Source organism: Pleurodeles waltl, chromosome 7 (genome assembly GCF_031143425.1).
Source record: "Pleurodeles waltl isolate 20211129_DDA chromosome 7, aPleWal1.hap1.20221129, whole genome shotgun sequence".
NCBI classification, from domain to species: domain Eukaryota; kingdom Metazoa; phylum Chordata; class Amphibia; order Caudata; family Salamandridae; genus Pleurodeles; species Pleurodeles waltl.
The window spans coordinates 1,300,641,487-1,300,666,621 of NC_090446.1; the positions used below are offsets into that span (position 1 = coordinate 1,300,641,487).

At 44.2% G+C, this 25,135-nt stretch overlaps 1 protein-coding gene across 7 annotated transcripts in view; it reads left to right on the top strand.

The window, feature by feature from the left end:
• LOC138246211 (myosin-10-like) overlaps nt 1-25,135 on the top strand; it is a 491,460-nt gene that overhangs the window by 319,686 nt on the left and 146,639 nt on the right. For all 7 annotated transcript variants that reach the window (XM_069200598.1, XM_069200595.1, XM_069200596.1 and 4 more), the window contains 5 exons: nt 3,002-3,120; nt 4,488-4,640; nt 6,454-6,627; nt 8,077-8,250; nt 15,914-16,028. In XM_069200598.1, coding sequence (XP_069056699.1) covers nt 3,002-3,120; nt 4,488-4,640; nt 6,454-6,627; nt 8,077-8,250; nt 15,914-16,028 — 735 coding nt within the window. The remainder of the gene's footprint in view (nt 1-3,001; nt 3,121-4,487; nt 4,641-6,453; nt 6,628-8,076; nt 8,251-15,913; nt 16,029-25,135) is intronic.

Below are 25,135 nucleotides of genomic sequence, written 5' to 3' on the forward strand. Positions count from 1 at the left end.
TGATGTTTGCTGCAAGTCTTGTATCCAGTGGAACATGTGCTCTGAGCTGCCAAGGGGGACCCCAGGACGTGCTTTTGCCAATGAGTACACTTCCGGGTAGGCACAGAATATCTTTCCCTTATACTGGAATTTACCTAAAGCATCAGTGGTAGTGGTTAGTGGAGGGGGCGGAAGGGCGCGGATGGCTGAATGAAACTTATCCTCCCTCTGCGAGATGTAAAGGAATGAAGCCCTTATGGTCGCCGTGCACTCTTCTTCTTTGTGTTGTGCAGAAACTAATATATGCCTCTCAGCAATTTCTTTCTTCTCCCGCAAGGGGAAGCCACTCCTGCGACCTGCTGCTGCGGTGAGACCACCCTCATGGTGGCCGGGCCCGCATCCTGCTGCCCCTCTTTAAGACTTCGACCCTGCAGCACCTGCATAGCTAGCAGGGAGATATGTAGTTCACGTCGGTGACTCCTTCACAGGTTACTGAGCCCCCTACAGGGCCACTCGCCTTATTTCTTCAAGCAGCGATCAGGGGCCGTGCATCTGCTACGTCGTCGGCCTAGTCGCATCTGAAGTTAACGCGTTGCATTCGCCTCGCAGACCGGGGGCAGAGCATCCAAAAAGGGGCCTTGCAGGCTCACCCACTGGTCCTCCCCACACAGGAGTCAGATGCCACATGCAGAACCACGCCGAGTCAGCCCGGATTCCACCACGAGCTTCCCTCGTTACGTGTATGACATGCGCTCTGCGTGTGGAGAGCCCGGTCTCGGAGAGTCCGTCCCTCCAAGCTTTAATGCTGGGCGAGGCCGGAGCGCGTCTTCTTCTTCTCCCTGTTGCTTTTCCAAGGGAGTTCAGGAGGATAATCTTGGCATTTGCCTCACGTTTTCTTGCGAGTGCACAGAGTTACTTGTAGTCCCTAGATTGTTGACCAATGTGCCCAACTTGCCGTATAACAAGAATATTGTAACAGGACTGCTGAAGTGTCACATAGAAGCGCTACAGTTTCGCCCCCTCCCAGGTAGGTGCCAGGCTCCACCCACTTTGCAAAACAATTTGAGGGAATAGTTCACCGACAGTTCAGATGCGTGAGAATTGAGCAGAATAGACGTGGGTGAAATACAAAGAGCAAGTGGGGTCGTTCCCCCTTAAGATGGCCTCTTGTGACATGATTTCAAAATAATGCACAACTTTATCGTACATAAAGTAGCGCCAATGGTGTGTCTTTGGTCCCAGCGAAAAGAAGGCCTCCCGTAATCTGCTCTTGCAGCAAGTTGCTCCACTTTCCAACACCCTCCGAAGGTGGAAAACGTAATTTAAACCCCATTATTTTCCTCTATTCTAGAAATACCCTCGCAAGTCTTTGAATTTCAGTGCGTTTACTTTTAAAGTTAGATTTTTGTATGGTTTGCATAGCGCCAAGTTACCTAGTGCTAGTTTTGCAGAATGGGTGCGCGTCTGGCTGTTGGCTTGCCTGGCATTGACAGTATAACTGTCTCTCTTAAATTTGAGCAGACTGCAGTTCAGTGAATTCTCTGGGTGACAGGAAAGAGAAAAGAATGGACGTGTTGTTGTATAAGTGAACAGCAAGGACTGCTAAGCATCTGAAAGAAGAACGCATTGCATGAGAATAGCAGAGTACTAATTTAGTAACTGTGCCATAGCCAGAGGAACCTTCGTACAGGGCTTGTGCCCTGCCAGCTTTCCATTTTCCACAGTATCCCTTAGCCCCTGCTTCCTCTGTACGGGAACATGCTGAAGGGTCTGCTCAGCTGCATGTCCTAAGGAACCTGCTAGAGCAGCGCCTCCTAAACTTTTTAGAACCACAACCCACTTTTCAGAATAACACTTTCGTGACCCACCTTGCTTTAATGGACACAAGGCGGGCAATTTTTTGATGTATCTAAAGCATCGTGTGGTACCGCGCTGTCATTTACAGACACCATATTTTCTATTGAAATAGACGCTAAACGTACAGCTTTACGAATAAAACTATGTGGCACACAAATGATAATGTGTGGAATTCAGGTTTCAGTGATTATTCATAATTTGTGCATCAACAAGTAGAGTGACTTTGTGCTTTGATTCTATTAAAATCTTTCTTTCCATCACATTCTAGTTTACAAAAATGTGCTTTTGTATTGGTTTCCTAACTGCCGAATTTGTACAGAAAGATGTTGTCTTACAGCCTTTCCTTACACAGTCTGTTACCCACCAAGATTGTCACATAATTCGCTTTACTTTTCTTTCTCTGACTGCTAAGTAAGTGGAGTTTGCAAACACCAATCCCCATGTTAAAAAATAAGCTGGGATTTTCAGAAGAGGTAGGGTGATGTTTGACCTCTCTTTTAAAACAAATACTTTTATTTAATTTCCAAAAGAAACCCAATCATCATGCCAAAAAAAACAAAACGAATGCAAAAATGTGTGCACCCTTTCTCTGTTTCACCACCTCTACCTGGCAGTGTATTCTCCATCAGATTGGTGCAGGTTCCATCTCATAGCTCGAATTTCCACAAGCTGGATCCTATATCCTGTTCCCTCCTTGGTTCTTACCTTTCGTCTTTGCCCTTTGCAACCCCCTCTAGTCCATTTGACCCCCCTGTCTTTGATGTGCAGCAAGTGTAGCAAGATAAATACAGAATTTAAAAACATCTTTATATATTGCTTGGACTCTAATAACCCACTAAAAATCAGGCCACAACACACAATTTGGAAAACACCGTACTAGATAAGTAGGATAGACTTGGTATTTTCTCCGTGAGTCACCTCTTCAGCCATGAAATCCTCATTTTGTAGAGAAGTTGTTCCCAGCTTCACTCCATTCATGTGGTCACACCGTGGGGATTTCGTGAAGTATTGCTACCTTCCGTTAGCAGAAATTGCAGTCTCATGTCTTCTTCTAGCAATGTGGGGGTCAAAACTATTTTATTCATTTGGATTGCAAAAGCTTTGCCTTCTTTAACAGTGATTTGCTCTGTGTGACTTTTGTCTGTTTGGTGTTCCTTCCAACTAGCTGCGCAGAAATTATGCCATCTCCTGGGCCTTAATGTCACGGAGTTCACCCGTGCCATCCTCATGCCAAGGATCAAGGTGGGACGAGATTATGTTCAGAAGGCACAGACCAAAGAGCAGGTGAGTGAGTGAATGAATGGATGAGTGCACACGCCTGTAAACGGCCAACAAAGACCACTTGCCTGAATTGCAATTGAACTACATCCTATTGCCAAAGACTGGAATGATTGCCCTATCCAGCCAAGCCAGCACAACTGAAGGATCCTCTTCAGCAGAGAAGAGACCTAAGCAGTGGCACCATGCTTCTTTGTCCGGGACAGCAGCCACCTGGTAAAAAGCACACGATTGGCTGAAAAGGAGCCTTTCCTTTTTCATGATAATAGATGAACGTATCACTCATGCCATAAGAACACTGCACGTTCCTAGAGAAGTGTGATATTTGTCATAGCAGCCCTCCTCCACAGTCCTTCACTCGCTACCATCATTCACGGAGCTGCCACACTGCCAGTCTGGGACGCCCTATCTAGTGCCCTCTCCGCATGATTTACTTGACATGCATCTCTTGTATTCTTCTGTTGCATGTATTGAATTAATGACCACATTTAAACAAATGTCCCTACACAAATAATCCCTACACCTAGACCATCTTAACTTGCTTCTTTCTAGAGGTGGAGGAGCTAACGAATCAGAGAGCCGAGCCTGAGCGCAGCCATGGTTCTGGCTCGAATCTATGCGGAATATAGTAGTCTCTTTAGTGTTGAAAGTGTTCAAAAAAGTGTATTTATTTAACGTGTGTAAGCTTTGACATTAATAAAGCACATTATAGCACTGATAAAAACTTAGTGGAAGTGAAGTTGTGCACAGCTGGGAGGCTGAACTCACATATGTGAAAGTGCTTTTGTTCGATAATGGAGTGCATTACATGAGCACCAGTTACATTACTCAGAGTCGCATGCATTGTTTATAGGCACAGGGAGATTAAGTGATTTGTCCATATTCACATGATGTTGAGCCAAGACCGAGAATCAAACCTGGTTTCCAAATGTTATACTCGCCAGCTCTTGCTGTAACCCCATATCATGTAACCCCCACATCCCATGTAGAGGGAAGGAGGCAGAAGCCACATGAAAGTTTGGCTCAACTTGGGCTCTAGGTCCCAACAGGGTCTCGAGCTGAGGCAGGGCTAGGCTTCAGGCTTGATCCTGGCTCAAGCTTTCCGTGGTTCACCCACCTCTACTCCTTACCCATCTAAATCTCCGGTACCTGGCATCGTAATACTGCTTAAGCGCAACACTAGTGGCATCAAATGACTATGTAAGTGCTATTTACTAATGTTGATTGTAGCCTGTTGCCTTTTCTTTTCTGAACATAATGCTTAGAAACCCGCAGTGAAACAATGACTTGATTGGGTGATAATATCCTAAAGGACCAAAAGGCAGACCCTCGTGTATGGCTCGTGGTCTAACCTCTCTCCCTGTCTTCTGTAGGCAGACTTTGCTATTGAGGCACTAGCCAAGGCCCTCTACGAGAGGCTGTTCCGCTGGCTGGTTCATCGCATCAACCGTGCCCTGGACCGCACCAAGAGGCAGGGGGCTTCCTTCATCGGTATCCTGGATATTGCTGGCTTCGAAATCTTCGAGGTATCTGCTTTGTGTATTACAGAGGCTTTTTTTCTTCTAGTGCCGTGCATTTGCGTTACACTTTAGCCCTTTGACTTTTCATTCTTCTTCCATCCCTCCCCTTTCTGTAGATGTTCTTTATTTCTTTTTGTCCCCACTTCGCTTTTCATTCGCTCAGAAATGGAAAAAATATAAGAAATGCAAAGAGGGATGTAGGGTTTTGGGTAATCCAGTGGTAATACCTCAGATTGACTCAAAGTACAGGGATCTGTTGATATTTTTCTGCACATGCTTTAAAAAAATTTTTTTCTTTGTTTTATATATATATATATATATATATATATATATATATATATATATATATATATATATATATATATCGAGCAAAGTAATCCTTGTAAGCCCCTTCAGAGCTCTTTTACCTGAAGTGCTTAATCGAATTCAAACAAATAGCCATGTCTTTAGAGTTGCTCACTGCTGCCCAGGTGCATAGCCGTATGCCTGCATGGACTCATCCTTCGGCACAGCTAGGCTTAACTTAAAATGTATTATGATACCCACAGTGTCCCAGTTTTTCTTAATCTCTGTTACCTGAACAACTGGCTGAGTGAAAAAATACTTTATTTATCATGCTGTAACCAGTATTAGATGTCCACTGACTGTTCGAGTGCGTTCCTAGAGCAGATGAGTAGAGTCTAGAGGGGGAAACCATAGTAGGAGTTTCCATCTGGACAGGCCTTTGTCGCTTGACTGCAGAGTTCACTGAATATTGGTAATTTTAAGGCTTTAGGAAGCAATTCATCTGCTTATTGTGAATGGCTCGACTGGAAAAAACCTTCTTAGAGTGACAAATAGGCAAGGGTTGTGTTAAAACTAGCACGGCATTTGAAGGGTAATCAGCCTTTCACTGCCCACAAGGAAGGGAGTACCCAGCTGAAGAGACATGATGTCTTTTCTACATCATTGGACCAAACAGACTTCTATATTCTGGGCAACCTGAAAAGCAACAAGAAGGTAGGTTGGGCGTTAAGGAATCTGGTTGACATCATTTGTCATGCTTATGTCATTGTTGGTAGACAGCACAGTTTGTTGTTGCAGGAAACACGCACCTTTTCAAAGGCCAGCCTCTAAGGGGTGGGGGGAGTAAGCTAGAAGAGTCTCAAACAGCAAAACTATTTACCAATAAGTAATTTTTGCATTGTAGGCAACCTTCATTCTCTGCAAAGAGTTAAGAAGTCCAGCCTAACTTTGATTAGCATCTTTTAATTGTGCGTTTGTGAAGGTGCTAATTATCGGTCTCATATTTTACTCTAAGATTCCTCATCTTTGAAGTTGAAGGGAGTGATAAACTTAGAGTAGGAGGGGAATTCAAGTGCATCCTCCATCAAATCCAAGAAAACTTGTTGATGTATCTAAGGATGTGACACAAGCTGCTTGCCTGAGTTAATCTAAAATATTAATGTACCGAACAGATTCATCACAGCTGCGAGAAATGTTTCTAGATGCTACAAGGAATAGAAAGTAGGGGGACTATTTATTTTTTAAATCAAGTCAGTGGACCCCTCATCCCCTTTCTACAGAAACTAGTCATCCTCATTCTAGTGAAAGCCATATACCCCATATTTTAAGCGAGAAATATCTTAGTTGGTCCTGCCTCCTCTTTGATGTTATCCTCCTTATATCTTTCCACTTTTTTCTTTTTTTAAGTCATCACTCCTTTACTAGTCTCTCAATTTTAATTTCTTCTATCACTGACTGTCTCCCATTTCAACTTTTCTTTTTTTGTTGCTGTTATTTATGTCTTCACACTTAACCATCCTCCTTTTCCTGGCAGCTTAACTCCTTTGAACAGCTTTGTATCAACTACACCAACGAAAAGCTGCAGCAGCTCTTCAACCACACCATGTTCATACTGGAGCAGGAGGAATACCAACGAGAGGGAATAGAGTGGAACTTTATCGACTTCGGCCTGGACTTGCAGCCCTGCATTGACCTTATCGAAAGACCGGTGAGTTCCCATATACAAGAGAGTCTGTGCTTCTTCACCCACATAGGGCTCTCCCTAGGCCTATAAGACCTACTGGGATGCTGCTGCAGCCACCAGAGAGGCATTGTGTCACTCTTTGGGGAAGGCATTTGACATAATGAATTTGTTGTATTGAAAGTGACACTACATCTCTTCTGGACCATGGATGCCTGTTTAATGCACCACCAATTCTGGCATCCGCATAGGGCTTAGTAAAGGCAACATGCACAACCTGCTCTTGAAATTTGATGGATTGGATTCTAGGGTCAGAACTTGCATTTGAGTGCCTCTTACTTGAACCAGTTTGTTTGCTTGGATACATAGTGCGTTCGCAGAAGGGTGAGCAGTTCCTGTATTATGTGATCACTCATATCACATCTTAAGCAGTAATGATCAGCGGTCATCCCTTCTGTCAGCCTATTTAATATAGTTTACTCATATGACTTAAGGTGACCAGGGATACATATTGCTAAACTCTGGCTTTCATTTAACAATTTGGTACATTCTTGGATTTGAAGCAGTAGGACTAAAATATCAGATGCAATGGGTTGTTAAATAGCAGTACTGGGAACCATGTTGCCATTTGTGGCATGGATTGAGGTGGTAACCAGGATAACCAGGGTATAGTGGCCCACTTTCAACTAATTTGTGGCATCTTTTCAGATGCTAATGAGTGGCATCCACTGTAAACCAATAGAGAACCACTGTATTTGGTCTTCAGTAGACCAATAGAGAACTGTAGACCATTAGAGAACTGTGGTGAACAGCATGCTTGCTTATTAATCGCAATTTCTTTGTGCCTGTGGCCTTTATAAATTAACATGTCATTGAGCTCAGAAAACTCTGCCTACCCCCTTGAGTTGTATCAAGGTGTTAATAAATTCATTGCACCCTCAAAAATTGCACTGATTGAGGTATGTATTAATGCTTATGTTTGTTGATTAGTGTATCTCCACATGCATTCATTGGACTTCTTAAGAGTGTAAACTAAAAGGATGTTCATGTAATACTTCATAAATCCCTTTGTGCTCCAGCACTGAACTACTTGGTAAGTGTAACCAATTGGCACCCACACAAAATGTCTCTCCATGTAGCAAGCAAATCCAGTGCAGCTCCTTTTATTTACTGGCTTGAGATTTAGGAATCTTTGTGCTCGATGTACAACAGTTTTACCTATTCATTGGCTATGGGGAAATGTGTTGATACATAAAGGCCTTGGTGTTCCACACATGGTATATGCTTGTATATGTTTGACCCTGTGTCTAGAGATTACACTGAGATTCATTCAACCTCACTCATAGGTGCTACTATGATAGTGGTGGAACTCTGCTCCGAGTAATCCATTACAATGGTATCATGCGCTGGTCCCCTCTGTTCTCAGTGAATAAATCCTCTTTTTTCACATGCCACTCTGCCCTTTTATCTCCCCAGGCAAATCCCCCAGGCGTCCTAGCTCTTTTGGATGAGGAGTGCTGGTTCCCAAAGGCGACGGACAAAAGTTTTGTGGAGAAAGTGGCACAGGAGCAGGGCACACACCCCAAGTTTCAGAAACCTCGGCAGCTGCGGGACAAGGCAGATTTCTGCATTATCCACTATGCAGGCAAGGTGAGAAGTGTGAAAGGCCAAATGTGTTGGTCCCGTTGAGGTTAATATTGCCCTGAGAATAGCACCTTACATTGACCAGCAGTATTTAGATGTGTACCCTTGACTACAGTGGAACTCAAGCTGGCAAGCTTATTTATTATATTGCAGCATTCCTCATCTGATCCTTTATCTGAGCTAGAGTACAATTTAACTTTCTTGAACCTGAGGGCTATGCCTAGGTATATATTTCTGACAATTATAGGAACTTAAATAATGGAAGACATAGAAAGGTGTAACCTCATGTCACTTTGATGATGGCAAACATCATCAGTCACTGTACACATCGAGCTGTCTCTCACTACAGCCCGGTATTCACATGAAGAGAGACATTATAATAAGATTGCACCCTCCAAGGGAAACTGTGACTGTTTATCCTCAAATGATCAAACAAGGGCAGTCTCAACACATCATTCTGTTTAAAATAAAAAAAATAAAAAAAACCTGATTCACTTTTGTGTAAGTTTACATTTGTCTTGGAATTCAAAAACTGCAGTAGACATGTCGTATCTTTTTATGTGCAGGGTTCGCCCTGACTGAGGCGTCTCTGCAGTCATAAACTTACCATTAAAAGAGTTTGTGAATTCCAAAACACACGTAAACTTACACTAAAGTGTAAGTTTATCTTTGTGACTTGGGTCCTTAATTTACACATGCATGGGTCTTTTATTTTATTAGGTATTAGACATGGTGCTGACCTAGCTTTAAGGAGCTGTGGAGCTCTTCATAGAGATTATGTTTAGTGTAGCAGAGTATCTAGAACGTGAAAGGCCAGAATCAATCTGATGTGAAGGGAATGGGGTAGCTCCATATCTGGAGTTGACTTTTAAGTGGAACTGCACAAGGTAGCACACATAATGTGTGTGTGTGTGTGTGTGTGTGTGTGTATATATATGTTCGATGGCATGTGTAGCTGCAGATACACATGCTGTGCATATCCCGCCATCTAGTGTTGGGCTCGGAGTGTTACAAGTTGTTTTTCTTCGAAGAAGTCTTTTCGAGTCACGAGATCGAGGGACTCCTCCCCTTTCGGCTCCATTGCGCATGGGCGTCGACTACATCTTAGATTGTTTTCTTTCCGCCATCGGGTTCGGACGTGTTCTCTTCGCTCCGTGTTTCGGTTCGGAAAGTTAGTTAAATCTCAGAAAATTCGACGGTATTGTTTGCGTTCGGTATCGGGTTAGTTATAGCAGATCGACGTCGAATAAAAGAAGAGCTCTGGTAGCCCTTCGGGGCTTCTATCCCCCGGCGGGGCCTCGTCGGCCCGACCGCGTGCGTCTTCAAGGCTCATGGAATGGACCCCATTCCGCTTCTGCCCCGAATGCCACAATAAGTATCCTTATACAGATCAGCATTTGGTCTGTAATTTGTGTTTGTCCCCCGAACACAAAGAGGATACTTGCGAGGCCTGTCGGGCATTTCGGTCGAAGAAGACGCTACGGGACCAGAGAGCTCAAAGGCTTCAAATGTCATCGACGCCGTCAGGACACCACGACGTCGAAGAAGAGGAGACTTTCTCCATTGCCGACTCGGACGATGCCAAAAGTGAGCAGCCGGAGAAAACCGTGAGTAAACCTGCCCCGGCCAAAACTCACACCCAAATCATGAAGGCCCAGTGGACGCCACCGCCGGCAGGCCATGGCTTAACCCGTAAACTCGGTGACCAACCATCGGCACCGAAAAAGGGCACACACGTGACGAAGACATCTGACTCCGGTTGAGATACCGGCACAGAGTATACTCGGCACCGAGATACCAGCTCCGAGCAAAGTCGGCACCGAGAGATCGGCACCCCGAAACCGAAAAAGGTGGCTTCGGAGCCGAAGAAGACTGTAGAAAAAGTTTTGGTGCCGAAACACCCAGCATCGGAGCCGAAACAAAGTTCTTATTCCGTAGAACAAGGCCTTTCAGCACAACTACAAGGCCATAAATTTGGACAAGAATTAGAGATGGCGGAGCCAGACTATACACAAAGAAGGCTCCATATTCAAAAAGATACAGGAAAAATAAGAACTCTTCCCCCTATTAAAATGAAAAGGATACCTGCTTTCCAAGACACAGAGAAACAGCCAAAGCAAAGGTGGCGAAAGAAAAAACTCCACCACGTTTTTCGCCACAACCATCGCCACTGCACTCACCGCAACTATCACCAATTGCAACACCCCCCATGATGCAATCTCCAACGCACACAGGGATGACCCAGATGCATGGGATCTATATGATGCACCAGTATCTGACAATAGCCCAGACTGCTACCCGGCAAGACCGTCACCACCTGAAGACAGTACTGCTTACATGCAGGTGGTGTCCAGAGCAGCTACTTTTCACAATGTAGCACTGCACGCTGAACCTATTGAGGATGACTTTTTATTTAATACTTTGTCGTCAACACACAGCCAGTACCAGAGTCTGCCGATGTTACCAGGGATGTTAAAACACGCAAAACAAGTGTTTCAAGACCCTGTCAAATGCAGAGCCATTACACCTAGGGTGGAAAAAAAGTACAAGTCTCCCCCCTACGGACCCTGTGTACATCACGCAACAACTAACACCTGACTCAGTGGTAGTAGGCGCAGCACGCAAAAGGGCAAACTCACAGACTTCTGGGGATGCACCACCACCCGACAAAGAAAGTCGAAAGTTTGATGAAGCTGGGAAAAGAGTTGCAGCACAGGCAGCCAATCAGTGGCACATTGCCAATTCACAAGCTTTATTGGCAAGATATGACAGGGCTCATTGGGATGAAATGCAGCATTTTATTGAACATCTTCCCAAGGAGTTTCAAAAGCTTGCACAGCAAGTGGTGGAGGAGGGCCAAAGTATCTCCAACAACCAGATACGATCGACAATGGACGCAGCGGACACAGCCGCCAGAACTGTGAATACAGCGGTCACTATTCGGAGACACGCATGGCTCCGCACCTCCGGATTTAAGCCAGAGATCCAACAGGCTGTGCTTAATATGCCTTTTAATGGGCAACAGTTGTTTGGGCCGGAGGTGGATACAGCTATAGAGAAGCTAAAGAAGGACACTGGCACGGCCAAAGCCATGGGCGTGCTCTACTCCCCACAGAGCAGAGGCACCTTTAGAAAGCCACACTTTAGAGGGGGGTTTTGAGCCCAAAGCACAGAACCCTCAACCTCACAAGCCAGACCCACATACCAGGGCCTGTATCAAAGAGGAGGCTTTCGGGGACAATATAGAGGTGGACAGTTCCCTAAAACCAGAGGGAAATTCCAAAGCCCAAAGACCCCACAAACTAAACAGTGACTTCAATGTCAGAAATCCCCAACACATAACACCAGTGTGGGGGAGACTCACAGATTATTACAAATATTGGGAAGAAATAACTACAGACTCATGGGTCCTAGCCATTATCCAACATGGTTATTGCATAGAATTCCTACAATTACCACCAAATGTGCCTCCAAGAACACACAACATGTCCAAACAGCTCTTAGATCTATTACAACTAGAAGTCCAAGCGTTGTTACAAAAAGAGGCAATAGAACTCGTACCCAACCATCAGAAAGGAACAGGTGTTTATTCCCTGTATTTTCTAATACCCAAAAAGGACAAAACTCTGAGACCTATCTTAGATCTCAGAACACTAAATCTTTACATCAAATCCGATCACTTTCACATGGTAACACTTCAAGACGTGATCCCCTTGCTCAAACAACAAAATTACATGTCAACATTAGATCTAAAGGATGTGTACTTCCATATACCCATACATCCTTCACACAGGAAATACTTGAGGTTTGTAATCCAAGGAGTACATTACCCATTCAAAGTGTTACCATTTGGGATAACAACAGCACCAAGGGTATTTACAAAATGCCTTGCAGTAGTAGCGGCACATATCAGAAGACAGCACATACACGTATTCCCGTATCTAGACGATTGGTTAATAAAAACCAACACTCAGAAACAGTGTCTTCAACACACAAAATAAGTCATAGAAACCCTTCACAAATTACGGTTCTCAATAAACTACCTGAAATCACACTTACAACCGTGTCAAATACAACAATACTTAGGAGCGACAATCAACACAAAAAAGGGATTGCCACTCCAAGTCCACAAAGGGTACAAGCATTCCAAAATGTAATACAAAGCATGCACCCAAACCAACAATATCAAGTAAAATTAGTGATGAAACTTCTAGGCATGATGTCTTCATGCATAGCCATTGTCCCAAACGCAAGATTACACATGCGGCCCTTACAACAGTGCCTAGCGACACAATGGACACAAGCACATGGTCAACTTCAGGATCTAGTGTTGATAGACCGCCAAACACACACCTCGCTTCAATGGTGGAATCCTATAAATTTAAATCAGGGGCGGTCCTTCCAAGACCCAGTGCCTCAATACGTGATCACAACAGATGCTTCCATGGTAGGGTGGGGAGCACACCTCAACCAACACAGCATCCAGGGACAATGGGACACTCAACAAAAACAACTTCATATAAATCAACTAGAACTACTAGCAGTGTTTCTAGCATTAAAAGCATTTCAACCACTAATAGCCCACAAACACATTCTTGTCAAAACGGACAACATGACAACACTGTATTTATTACCTAAACAAACAGGGAGGCACACACTCAACACAGTTGTGTCTTTTAGCACAGAAGATTTGGCATTGGGCGATTCACAATCACATTCACCTAATAGCGCAATACATACCAGGAATTCAAAACCAGTTAGCCGACAATCTCAGTCGAGATCACCAACAGATGCACGAATGGGAAATTCATCCCCAGATCCTACAGACCTATTTCCAAAACTGGGGAACACCGCAAATAGACCTATTCGCAACAAAAGAAAACGCAAAATGCCAAAACTTCGCATCCAGGTACCCACAGCCTCACTCCAAAGGCAATGCGTTATGGATGAGTTGGTCAGGGATATTTGCTTACGCTTTTCCCCCTCTCCCACTCCTTCTGTATTTAGTAAACAAATTGAGTCAAAACAAACTCAAACTAATACTAATAGCACCAACTTGGGCACGACAACCTTGGTACACAACACTACTAGACCTGTCAGTAGTGCCTCATATCAAACTACCAAACAGACCAGATCTGTTAACTCAACGCAAACAACAGATCAGACGCCCGAATCCAGCATCGCTCAATCTAGCAATCTGGCTCCCGAAGTCTTAGAATTCGGACATCTAGACCTTACACAAGAATGTATGGAGGTAATCAAACAGGCTAGAAAACCTACTACAAGACATTGCTACGCAAATAAATGGAAACGATTTGTTTATTGCTGTCATAATAATAAAATTCAACCATTACACGCGTCCGCAAAAAACATTGTAAGCTACTTACTACACTTACAAATGTCTAAGTTAGCTTTTTCATCCATTAAAATACATCTCACAGCAATTTCTGCCTATCTACAAATTACACATTCAACTTCACTATTTAGAATCCCAGTCATAAAAGCATTTATGGAGGGTCTAAAAAGGATCATTCCACCAAGAACACCACCAGTTCCTTTGTGGAACCTCAATATTGTATTAACACGACTCATGGGTCCACCATTTGAACCCATGCACTCTTGTGAGATTCAATACTTAACCTGGAAAGTAGCCTTCCTAATAGCTATCACATCTCTCAGAAGAGTAAGTGAAATACAAGACTTTACCATACAAGAACCCTTTATACAAATACACAGACATAAAGTGGTTCTACGCACAAATCCCAAATTTTTGCCAAAAGTTATATCACCGTTCCACTTAAATCAAACGGTGGAACTTCCAGTGTTCTTTCCAGAACCAGACTCTGTAGCTGAAAGAGCATTACATACATTAGACATAAAAAGAGCACTAATGTATTACATTGATAGAACCAAACAAATTCGCTAAACAAAACAATTGTTTGTAGCTTTCCAAAAACCTCATGCAGGGAATCCAATATCCAAACAAGGCGTTGCCAGATGGATAGTTAAATGTATTCAAACCTGTTATGTTAAAGCAAAGAGAGAACTGCCTATTACACCAAAGGCACACTCCACTAGGAAGAAAGGTGCCACCATGGCCTTTCTAGGAAATATACCAATGACAGTAATCTGTAAGGCAGCCACATGGTCTACGCCTCATACATTCACTAAACATTACTGTGTGGATGTGTTAACAACACAACAAGCCACAGTAGAAGGCAGTATTACGAACATTATTTCAAACAACTTCAACTCTTACAGGCTAACCCACCGCTTTTGGGCAGATAACTGCTTACTAGTCTATGCACAGTATGTGTATCTGCAGCTACACATGCCATCAAACGGAAAATGTCACTTACCCAGTGTACATCTGTTCGTGGCATGAGACGCTGCAGATTCACATGCGCCCTCCCACCTCCCCGGGAGCCTGTAGCCGTTATAAGTTGAGAAAAATAAACTTGTACATTTGTAAATATAACACTTTTAATCACATTATGTACATACATACTTACTCCATTGCATGGGCACTATTACTATATACACAACTCCTACCTCACCCTCTGCGGGGAAAACAATCTAAGATGGAGTCGACGCCCATGCGCACTGGAGCCGAAAGGGGAGGAGTCCCTCGATCTCGTGACTCGAAAAGACTTCTTCGAATTAAAACAACTTGTAACACTCCGATCTCAACACTAGATGGCGGGATATGCACAGCATGTGAATCTGCAACGTCTCATGCCACGAACAGATGTACACTGGGTAAGTGACATTTTCTATATATATATATATATATATATATACACACACTTTGCACATATAGTTTGAGGCTCTGGTGATGATAAAGTGATTTGTCCTGATTCAAATTTTTTTTTGTCTTTTTTTTTGCTCAGCTGCCAAAACAGAGATTAGGTCCTAATAATGTCTATTTTTTTATTAAATTGAAGGTGAATTCAGCAGGAAGGATTAACAATATTGTTTCTCTTAGATCTGTTACACATTCATATGTGTCAACTGCATACATTTAGCCAAAAACTACATTGTGAAATCTGCTACTAGAATGAAGCTAGATGTCAAATGCATTCTCAACAAAAAGTGTGTAAATAAAATTATGATAATTTCATGAATCATATTATGATGGACCTGGAAGCCAGTGATCCCATGAGCAAAACATGACTTCAGTCAGTCTGTACAGATCTGTGAAAGTTCATTGGTGCTACTTAGTGTTGATGCTTAACTTTGATGGAAACAACTAACCATTTCGTCCCCCACCGGTACCATGTGACCCATAAACGGGATTCTAAAGGTACACCAAATGATGAGTTTTATTGGGAAGTACTGTGCAGTTTTTGGCTATGAGTAGTTGTCTTAACAAGTGAGGAATTTAGCGATCTAAAGAAAGTTCACTGTAGATAGTAAGTAAAGCTATTTCTGGCAATAGGTATCTCTTTTTTGCATTTGGGGCCATTTTGTCCTGTTAAAAAGTTACATTATGCTCCTTGTTTTTAAATTAAATTGGAGCATGCTTGCTGCTAATCTAACAGCCCTTGCAGTTTCACTTTTTACTGTGGAAGCCTTGTCCAAAGTTCCCATTGAGCAGTAGGGCGTTAAAAAGAGACCAGATGCCAGTCTGTCTTTCGCTAAGCCTGCCCAATTCATTCTAACGCTGTAGGTGGATTACAAGGCTGATGCCTGGCTGATGAAGAACATGGACCCACTTAATGACAACGTGGCAACCCTCCTGCACCAGAGCACTGATAAGTTTACTGCTGAGCTTTGGAAAGACGGTGAGTGTCGCTCGCAGTGTGTACCCTCTTTTGAAGAAGTAATAGGCTTGTATTGGTCTTTTTCCACTCTGTGATTCGAAGCACTACCTCTGAGCAGTGTTTTATTACTTCTTGATGTACCACAGTGTTTAAAGTAACTAACAGTGAATGAAAGGGCTTCTATGGATGATTTTCAAGGCCTTGAAAGGTGTATTAGTGGCTGCATTTGCAGGTGTCTTTACATTACCATAGATTTGGCTTTGATTAGGAACATTGATGAAGGGGTGGAGTCATATGAGGAATGGACCATTATCTTGTGTCCACTATGATCCCACAATTTTAACAAGAATATTTTGATCCCACAATTTTAACAAGAATATTTTGTCCCTTTAAAAAGAGTATTGTAGGTTAACACTTGATGTCGTCCTCTCTAATCTTTTAGACATGATCATTGAAACCGATAGCAACGTTTCTTGTAAGAAATCTGCTCCTTGAGTTACCGCCATGATGGGAATGTTACCAGAGAGCATTAGAGAGAAGAGATTAGACCTTTCCGGGGTGTCTCATAGGCAGTGTTGTTGTTACAAGCTAGCGGAGGTGAATGGGGCCACGGAGCCTGCGGGTGCAGCAGCGTGGTTGGAGGTGGGGAGGTTATTGGAGCTGAGGAGCAGTACCCCTCTCTGGTGTTCATCAACGTAATTAGACACTGAGGAACAAGAGAAAGGGGTAATCCACCGAGATCCTAACCTATGCTGAAGGAAACTCTAAAACAAAGTCTTTAACCAAATTTGTGTTTCTTTAAATGAGTGTGTACATCAGACACACCATGGTGGGTTGAAAAAAAGAAAACAGTAACTACACAACCTCTTGAAGGTCACTTTACTGTCTGTTTTGGACACCTGCTGAGTGCCCTTGGTTCTGGCAGTGACCAGGGCAGCTTTTATACGCATTCTCAATATATGGGTGCAACCGTAACTTGACTGTGCTAATGGAGTCTTTGGTCTAAACTTTACATTATTTCTCCCAAATGTGTGTTTTTACGCAACTAACATCTTTGATTTGTGCTTTTTTCTTTTTCCTCCCGAACGCTCTCTCTTTATGACCATCCTTCACCTCTTACTGTACCATTCTCGATCCCATGTTACCCTTCATCCGGTTTCACCTATAAATATTATCTGTTCCTGGTCTCCTATGCTCCACCTTGAATTTACTGCGCTTGCTTTAACCTGATCCCCTCCTTACACTGACTACGGATATCCTTCCCCTTGCGGCCACATTCTCACCTTCATTTACCTGCTCCGCCCCCTTCTCTCCTTAACCTCACCATTTCTCCAGACATCCAGAATATTCAGATGGTCTATTTCTATGATACCTACGCTGTGCTGCCACAGGGCCCGGGTGAAAGTAGGTAGCCCTTTGCTGTGTCTGGTCATTACCTATTGCATCCTGTACATGGTCATTGCTTTATGGCACAGCAGCATCCACTGTCCATGTTATGCTTTGCTCCTGGCATTGCTTGTCAAAAGCTTCACTGTACAGACATATCACATCACAGGGGCCCTTATTGTACCAGTTCCTTGTCTTCCCTTGCCATGCTTCACTGCCTTGAATGTGAGCTGGATCTTTGCTGCAATCTATACAAAGTGCCCTGAATGAAAGTTGAATGCTCACACGTGCTTCTCGGTTTCGACCCTTATTAGACCGAAAGTAAGTCTGCATATGGTCCATAATATAATGGATAATGCATGTGACCTCCGTGAAGGTGAGCTTGTACTTGCTGCAGCTGAACATCTCAAGGAACAAATCATGACAGGACCCAGAGATCATGAAATGCTGCTATTCTAGATAGTAGAAAATTCCGTTCAGTCCATGCGGCCTTTCAGGGAGTACACTTGTTGGGGAAATTTTATTTCCCTCTAAAAATGTTCATTGCCACATGCATGCTTTTTTTCCCAGAATGCTGCTTTGTGCCCAGAACTGTACATTTAGGTGTGTGGTGTATGTCATGCATGTGCTGACAATTGCTTTCTTGATGCCCAGTTTGCTACTGTTTGGCTAGTGCAGTTGATTTTCACTGTCATAGTGGCCCTGACAGTCATTCATGCAGATGATTTCCTTGCATATGTATTTGACCATTTTGTAACTTTGTTCAATTAGAACTTCAAGGTCGGTGCGATGACTCGCTGGATTAGTACACCGCTTTAGACATCTGATTGTAGCTTAGGTCGCATACATGAATCCAGACATATCCATCTGAGGTTGATAGAAAAGTTCAGTTTAGTGGTTTTAAATGGTAACTATATGTTCGATGGCATCTGTCGCTGTAGATACACATGTTGTGCATAGCCCGCCATCTGGTGTTGGGTCGGAGTGTTACAAGTTGTTTTTCTTCGAAGAAGTCTTTCGAGTCACGGGACCGAGGGACTCCTCCTCTTTGTCTCCATTGCGCATGGGCGTCGACTCCATCTTCGATTGTTTTCTTTCCGCCATCGGGTTCGGATGTGTTCCTTTCGCTCCGGGTTTCGGAACGGAAAGTTAGCTCTAAAATCGGAAAATTACGTCGGTATTGTTGCGTTCGGGATCGGGTTAGATAGCATCGACACCGAATCGATACGATAACATCTCCGTGGCCCTTCGGGGTAGTTTTCGATCCCCCGTCGGGGCCTGGTCGGCCCGACCGCGTGTGACATCGACGCTGATGGAACAGACCCTGTTCCGATTCTGTCCTAAATGCCACAACAAATACCCGTATACAGACCAACATTCGGTCTGTAACCTGTGCCTGTCGCCCGAGCACAGGGAAGAAACTTGTGAGGCCTGTCGTGCGTTCCGGTCCCGAAAAACGCTCCGTGACCGCCGAGCCAGAAGACTGCAGATGGCGTCCACGCCGACAGGACACCGAGGTTTCGTGGAACAAGAAGAAGTCTTCTCGATCCATGAATCGGACTCGGACGAATTCGACGACCACGAAACAGTGAGTAAGACGTCGAAGATAGCACATAAGGAAACTGACAAGGCCCAGGGGACGCCATTGCCTTCAGGCCATGGCTCAACCCATAAACTCGGTGACCGACCATCGGCACCGAAGAAGGCCGAAATAGTGCCGAGATCGTCCGACTCGGGTCGAGACACAGGCACCCAGCCATCTCGGGACCGAGATAGTGCTGCCGGCAAATATCGACGCCGAGATAGCGGAGCCGAAGCTGCTCGACGCAGAGACAGCGGCACCGAGGAGGATCGACGCCGAGAGGGTTCGACTCCGAAGAAGAGGAAAGTCGCCTCGGAGCCGAAAAAGAGCGTGGACATGGTTTTGGTGCCAAAACGACCCGCAACCGAGCCAACTACCGGTTTCTATTCAGAGGAACAATCACTGTCCTCTCAAATGCGAAAGCATAGATTCGAGGAGGAATTACAATCCACCGAGGTGGACCACACTCAAAAAAGGATTTTTATACAGAGTGGAACAGGGAAAATAAATACCCTTCCCCCTATTAGGAGGAAAAGGAGACTGGAATTCCAACAAGAACAAACACCACAAACAAAACTGGTGAAGAAGGTAACTCCGCCACCCTCTCCTCCACCTGTAGCTCACATTTCACCGGCACAGACTCAGTCACATTCACCGGCTCACACCACCTTAAGCCAAGGTGACCAGGACCAAGATGCTTGGGACTTATACGACGCCCCAGTGTCGGACAACAGTCCTGAGGCGTATCCTACAAAGCCCTCACCACCAGAAGACAGCACAGCATATTCACAAGTGGTGGCTAGAGCAGCAGAGTTCCACAACGTGTCTCTACACTCGGAGCCTGTCGAAGATGACTTCCTCTTCAACACCCTCTCTTCCACACATAGCACCTACCAAAGCCTGCCTATGCTCCAAGGAATGCTAAGGCACGCAAAGGACATATTCAAAGAGCCTGTCAAAAGTAGGGCAATAACACCGAGGGTGGAAAAAAAATATAAAGCACCTCCCACAGACCCAGCTTTCATCACCTCACAAGTGCCACCAGATTCGGTTGTGGTAGGGGCGGCTCGCAAGAGAGCAAACTCCCACACATCGGGCGATGCACCACCCCCAGATAAGGAGAGCCGAAAGTTCGATGCAGCCGGTAAAAGGGTCGCAGTACAGGCTGCAAACCAGTGGCGCATCGCAAACTCTCAAGCGCTCCTAGCGCGATATGACAGAGCCCACTGGGATGAGATGCAACACCTCATTGAGCATCTACCCACAGACCTACAAAAGAGGGCGAAACAAGTGGTTGAGGAGGGCCAAAACATCTCCAATAACCAGATACGCTCCTCTATGGACGCAGCGGACACAGCAGCAAGAACAGTTAACACGGCAGTAACCATCCGAAGGCACGCATGGCTACGAACATCTGGTTTTAAACCAGAGATACAGCAGGCGGTGCTCAATATGCCATTCAATGAGCAACAATTGTTCGGACCTGAAGTGGACACGGCAATTGAGAAGCTAAAAAAGGACGCTGACACTGCAAAAGCCATGGGCACGCTCTACTCCCCGCAGAGCAGAGGCACTTTCAACACCTTCCGCAAAACAACCTTTAGAGGGTGGTTTCGGGGTCAATCAACACAACCCAGTACCTCACAGTCAACACCGTCCACCTACCAGGGACAGTACCAAAGGGGAGGCTTTCAGGGCCAATACAGAGGGGGACAATTCCCTAGAAGCAGGGGAAAATTTCAAGGCCCCAAAACACCTACAAACAAACAGTGACCCACACGTCACTCATCCCCTCCACACAACACCAGTGGGGGGAAGAATAAGTCAGTATTACCAAGAGTGGGACAAAATAACAACAGACACTTGGGTCTTAGCAATTATCCAACATGGTTATTGCATAGAATTTCTACAAATACCTCCAAACATACCACCAAAAACACAAAATATATCAAAACAACATTCGGACCTCCTAGAAATAGAAGTTCAAGCATTACTGCAAAAGAACGCAATAGAACTGGTACCAGATACACAAACAAATACAGGGGTTTACTCACTGTACTTTCTAATACCAAAGAAGGACAAAACACTGAGACCAATCCTAGACCTCAGAACACTAAACACATACATCAAATCAGAACACTTTCACATGGTCACGCTACAGGAAGTGTTACCATTGCTAAAGCAACAAGATTACATGACAACCTTAGATCTCAAAGACGCGTATTTCCACATACCAATACATCCGTCGCACAGGAAATACCTAAGGTTCGTATTCAAAGGAATACATTACCAATTCAAAGTATTGCCGTTCGGTTTAACAACTGCACCAAGAGTCTTCACAAAGTGCCTAGCAGTAGTGGCTGCACAAATCAGAAGGCAGCAAATACACGTATTCCCGTATCTAGACGATTGGCTAATCAAGACCGACTCACTGACAAGGTGCTCACACCACACAGATCAGGTCATACAAACCCTCCACAAACTCGGTTTCACCATCAACTATGCGAAATCACACATTCTGCCGTGCAAGGTACAACAATACCTAGGAGCGACAATAGATACAACAAGGGGAATAGCCACTCCAAGTCCACAAAGGGTTAAAAATTTCCAAAAGATTATACAACGCATGTATCCAACACAAAGAATACAGGCGAAGATGATATTACAACTCCTAGGCATGATGTCCTCATGCATAGCCATTGTCCCAAACGCAAGGTTGCACATGCGGCCCTTACAACAGTGCCTAGCATCACAATGGTCACAAGCACAGGGTCAGCTTCTAGATCTGGTGTTGATAGACCGCCTAACATACCTTTTGCTTCTATGGTGGAACAATATAAATTTAAATAAAGGGCGGCCTTTCCAAGACCCAGTGCCACAATACGTGATAACAACAGATGCTTCCATGACAGGGTGGGGAGCACACCTCAATCAACACAGCATACAAGGACAATGGGATGTACATCAAAGAAAGCTGCATATAAATCACCTCGAACTACTAGCAGTTTTCAAAGCATTAAAAGCATTTCAACCAATCATAACTCACAAATACATTCTTGTCAAAACGGACAACATGACAACAATGTATTATCTAAACAAACAGGGGGGGGACACACTCGACACAGCTGTGCCTTCTGGCACAACAAATATGGCAATGGGCAATTCACAACCACATTCGCCTAATAGCACAGTTTATTCCGGGGATCCAGAATCAACTTGCAGACAATCTCTCTCGAGATCACCAACAGGTCCACGAATGGGAAATTCACCCCCAAATTCTAAACATTTACTTCAAACGTTGGGGAACACCTCAAATAGACTTATTTGCAACAAAGGAGAACGCAAAATGCTAAAACTTAGCATCCAGATACCCACACAGGCAGTCTCAAGGCAATGCCCTATGGATGAGCTGGTCAGGGATATTTGCGTACGCTTTTCCCCCTCTCCCTCTCCTTCCATATCTAGTAAACAAATTGAGTCAAAACAAACTCAAACTCATACTGATAGCACCAACATGGGCAAGGCAACCATGGTACACAACACTGCTAGACCTATCAGTAGTACCCCACGTCAAGTTGCCCAACAGGCCAGATCTGTTAACACAACACAAACAGCAGATCAGGCATCCTGACCCAGCATCGCTGAATCTAGCAATCTGGCTCCTGAAATCCTAGAATTCGGACACTTAGACCTCACACAAGAATGTATGGAAGTCATAAAGCAAGCTAGAAGACCATCCACTAGACACTGCTATGCAAGCAAATGGAAAAGGTTTGTTTGCTACTGCCATCATAATCAAATTCCACCATTACACGCATCTCCAAAGGATGTAGTGGGTTACTTACTACACTTACAAAAATCGAACCTGGCCTTCTCTTCCATTAAAATACACCTCGCAGCAATATCTGCATACCTGCAGATTACCCATTCAACTTCACTATTTAGGATACCTGTCATTAAAGCATTTATGGAAGGCCTCAGAAGAATTATACCACCAAGGACACCACCCGTTCCTTCATGGAACCTCAACATCGTCTTAACAAGACTCATGGGTCCACCCTTTGAACCTATGCATTCTTGCGAAATACAATTCCTAACCTGGAAAGTTGCATTTCTCATCGCCATCACATCTCTAAGAAGAGTAAGTGAAATTCAGGCGTTTACAATACAAGAACCTTTTATCCAACTACATAAAAATAAAGTAGTCCTAAGGACCAATCCTAAATTTTTGCCGAAGGTTATTTCACCGTTCCACCTAAATCAAACGGTAGAGCTACCAGTGTTCTTCCCACAGCCAGATTCCATAGCTGAAAGGGCACTACATACATTAGACGTCAAAAGAGCACTAATGTACTACATCGACAGAACTAAAAACATCCGAAAAACTAAACAACTGTTTATTGCATTTCAAAAACCTCACGCAGGAAACCCAATATCGAAACAGGGTATAGCCAGATGGATAGTTAAGTGCATCCAAATCTGCTACCTTAAAGCAAAAAGACAACTGCCCATTACACCAAGGGCACACTCAACCAGAAAGAAAGGCGCTACCATGGCCTTCCTAGGGAATATTCCAATGCACGAAATATGTAAGGCAGCCACATGGTCTACGCCTCACACATTTACCAAGCACTACTGTGTAGACGTGCTATCCGCACAACAAGCCACAGTAGGTCAAGCCGTACTAAGAACCTTATTTCAGACTACTTCCACTCCTACAGGCTGAGCCACCGCTTTTGGGGAGATAACTGCTTACTAGTCTATGCACAACATGTGTATCTACAGCGACAGATGCCATCGAACTGAAAATGTCACTTACCCAGTGTACATCTGTTCGTGGCATCAGTCGCTGAAGATTCACATGTGCCCACCCACCTCCCCGGGAGCCTGTAGCCGTTTGGAAGTTAGCTTCAACTTTGTACATTTGTAAATATATTAAATCTTAAATAGGTACATACTTATTCACTCCATTGCATGGGCACTATTACTAACAAACAACTCCTACCTCACCCTCTGCGGGGAAAACAATCGAAGATGGAGTCGACGCCCATGCGCAATGGAGACAAAGAGGAGGAGTCCCTCGGTCCCGTGACTCGAAAGACTTCTTCGAAGAAAAACAACTTGTAACACTCCGACCCAACACCAGATGGCGGGCTATGCACAACATGTGAATCTTCAGCGACTGATGCCACGGACAGATGTACACTGGGTAAGTGACATTTTCAGTATTGTGTATTTACATTAAATAGAAAGTGTATAGCGTTGAGAATAGCATTTTTTAGAAGTTCATGTTATCAGGATATGTTGCTATTTGTAAAGAGAGAAGAAGATAAGGCAGCTACAGTAAGCAACATTTTGTCTGTAGTGGAGGTTTGTGCAGTAATGTGCGGCATTGACATTAAACATCCCACCACCTTGTAAGAGAAGCAGTCCATACGTGTAGTACAGACAGCCCACATGTGTATTACTGTGTGGCAGCTGTTTATAAACTCAGGCATATCTTCTACAACACCCACCCTTGTAGTGCTATACACAGTCGCGGCTCGCAGCTCTTAAAAGGGGCAGGGTGGGTGCAATGCAACGGGGAGGGGGACGGGGGAGGGTGGATACATTAAAGTATTTTAAAATAAACAAAAAAGAAAGTACCTGAACGCAGGCCGCGCCGCTCCTCTGTCTCTGTTGCAGCCTGCTGCAGGCACAGGCTCCCAGCCTGCCCTGTGCCAATCCTGACGCTGCTTAAAGCAGCGTCGGGATTGGTTGGGAGCGCCCACATAGTTTATTATCCTTTCGTTCTGAAAGTTGGGTGGGGCTCCTTATGGCTATACGTATTCTCTGCTAGTGTTTAACAGCGGGAGGATGCTGTTCCGAAAAGATGCCTTGTGGTTTGATGTTATACATTAACAGTGCAGATGACTGGGGAATAGGAGATCAGTGTTTCATCATAGTGCTTCTGTAGATTCAAAGATCCACACCTCCTTTGCAGTTTTAACCTAGCATGACCTGTTGCTCCCAATAGATGTTATTCCAGTGATGAGCGATGAAAGCTAATGAGGTAGTTCAAGGTGGATACCGTACAGTTTTAGAATAAATTGAGAATGTGTGCGTGTATCAGACAAATGCTGACAATACCAAGTAGTCACCTAAAAATTATTAAAACAAA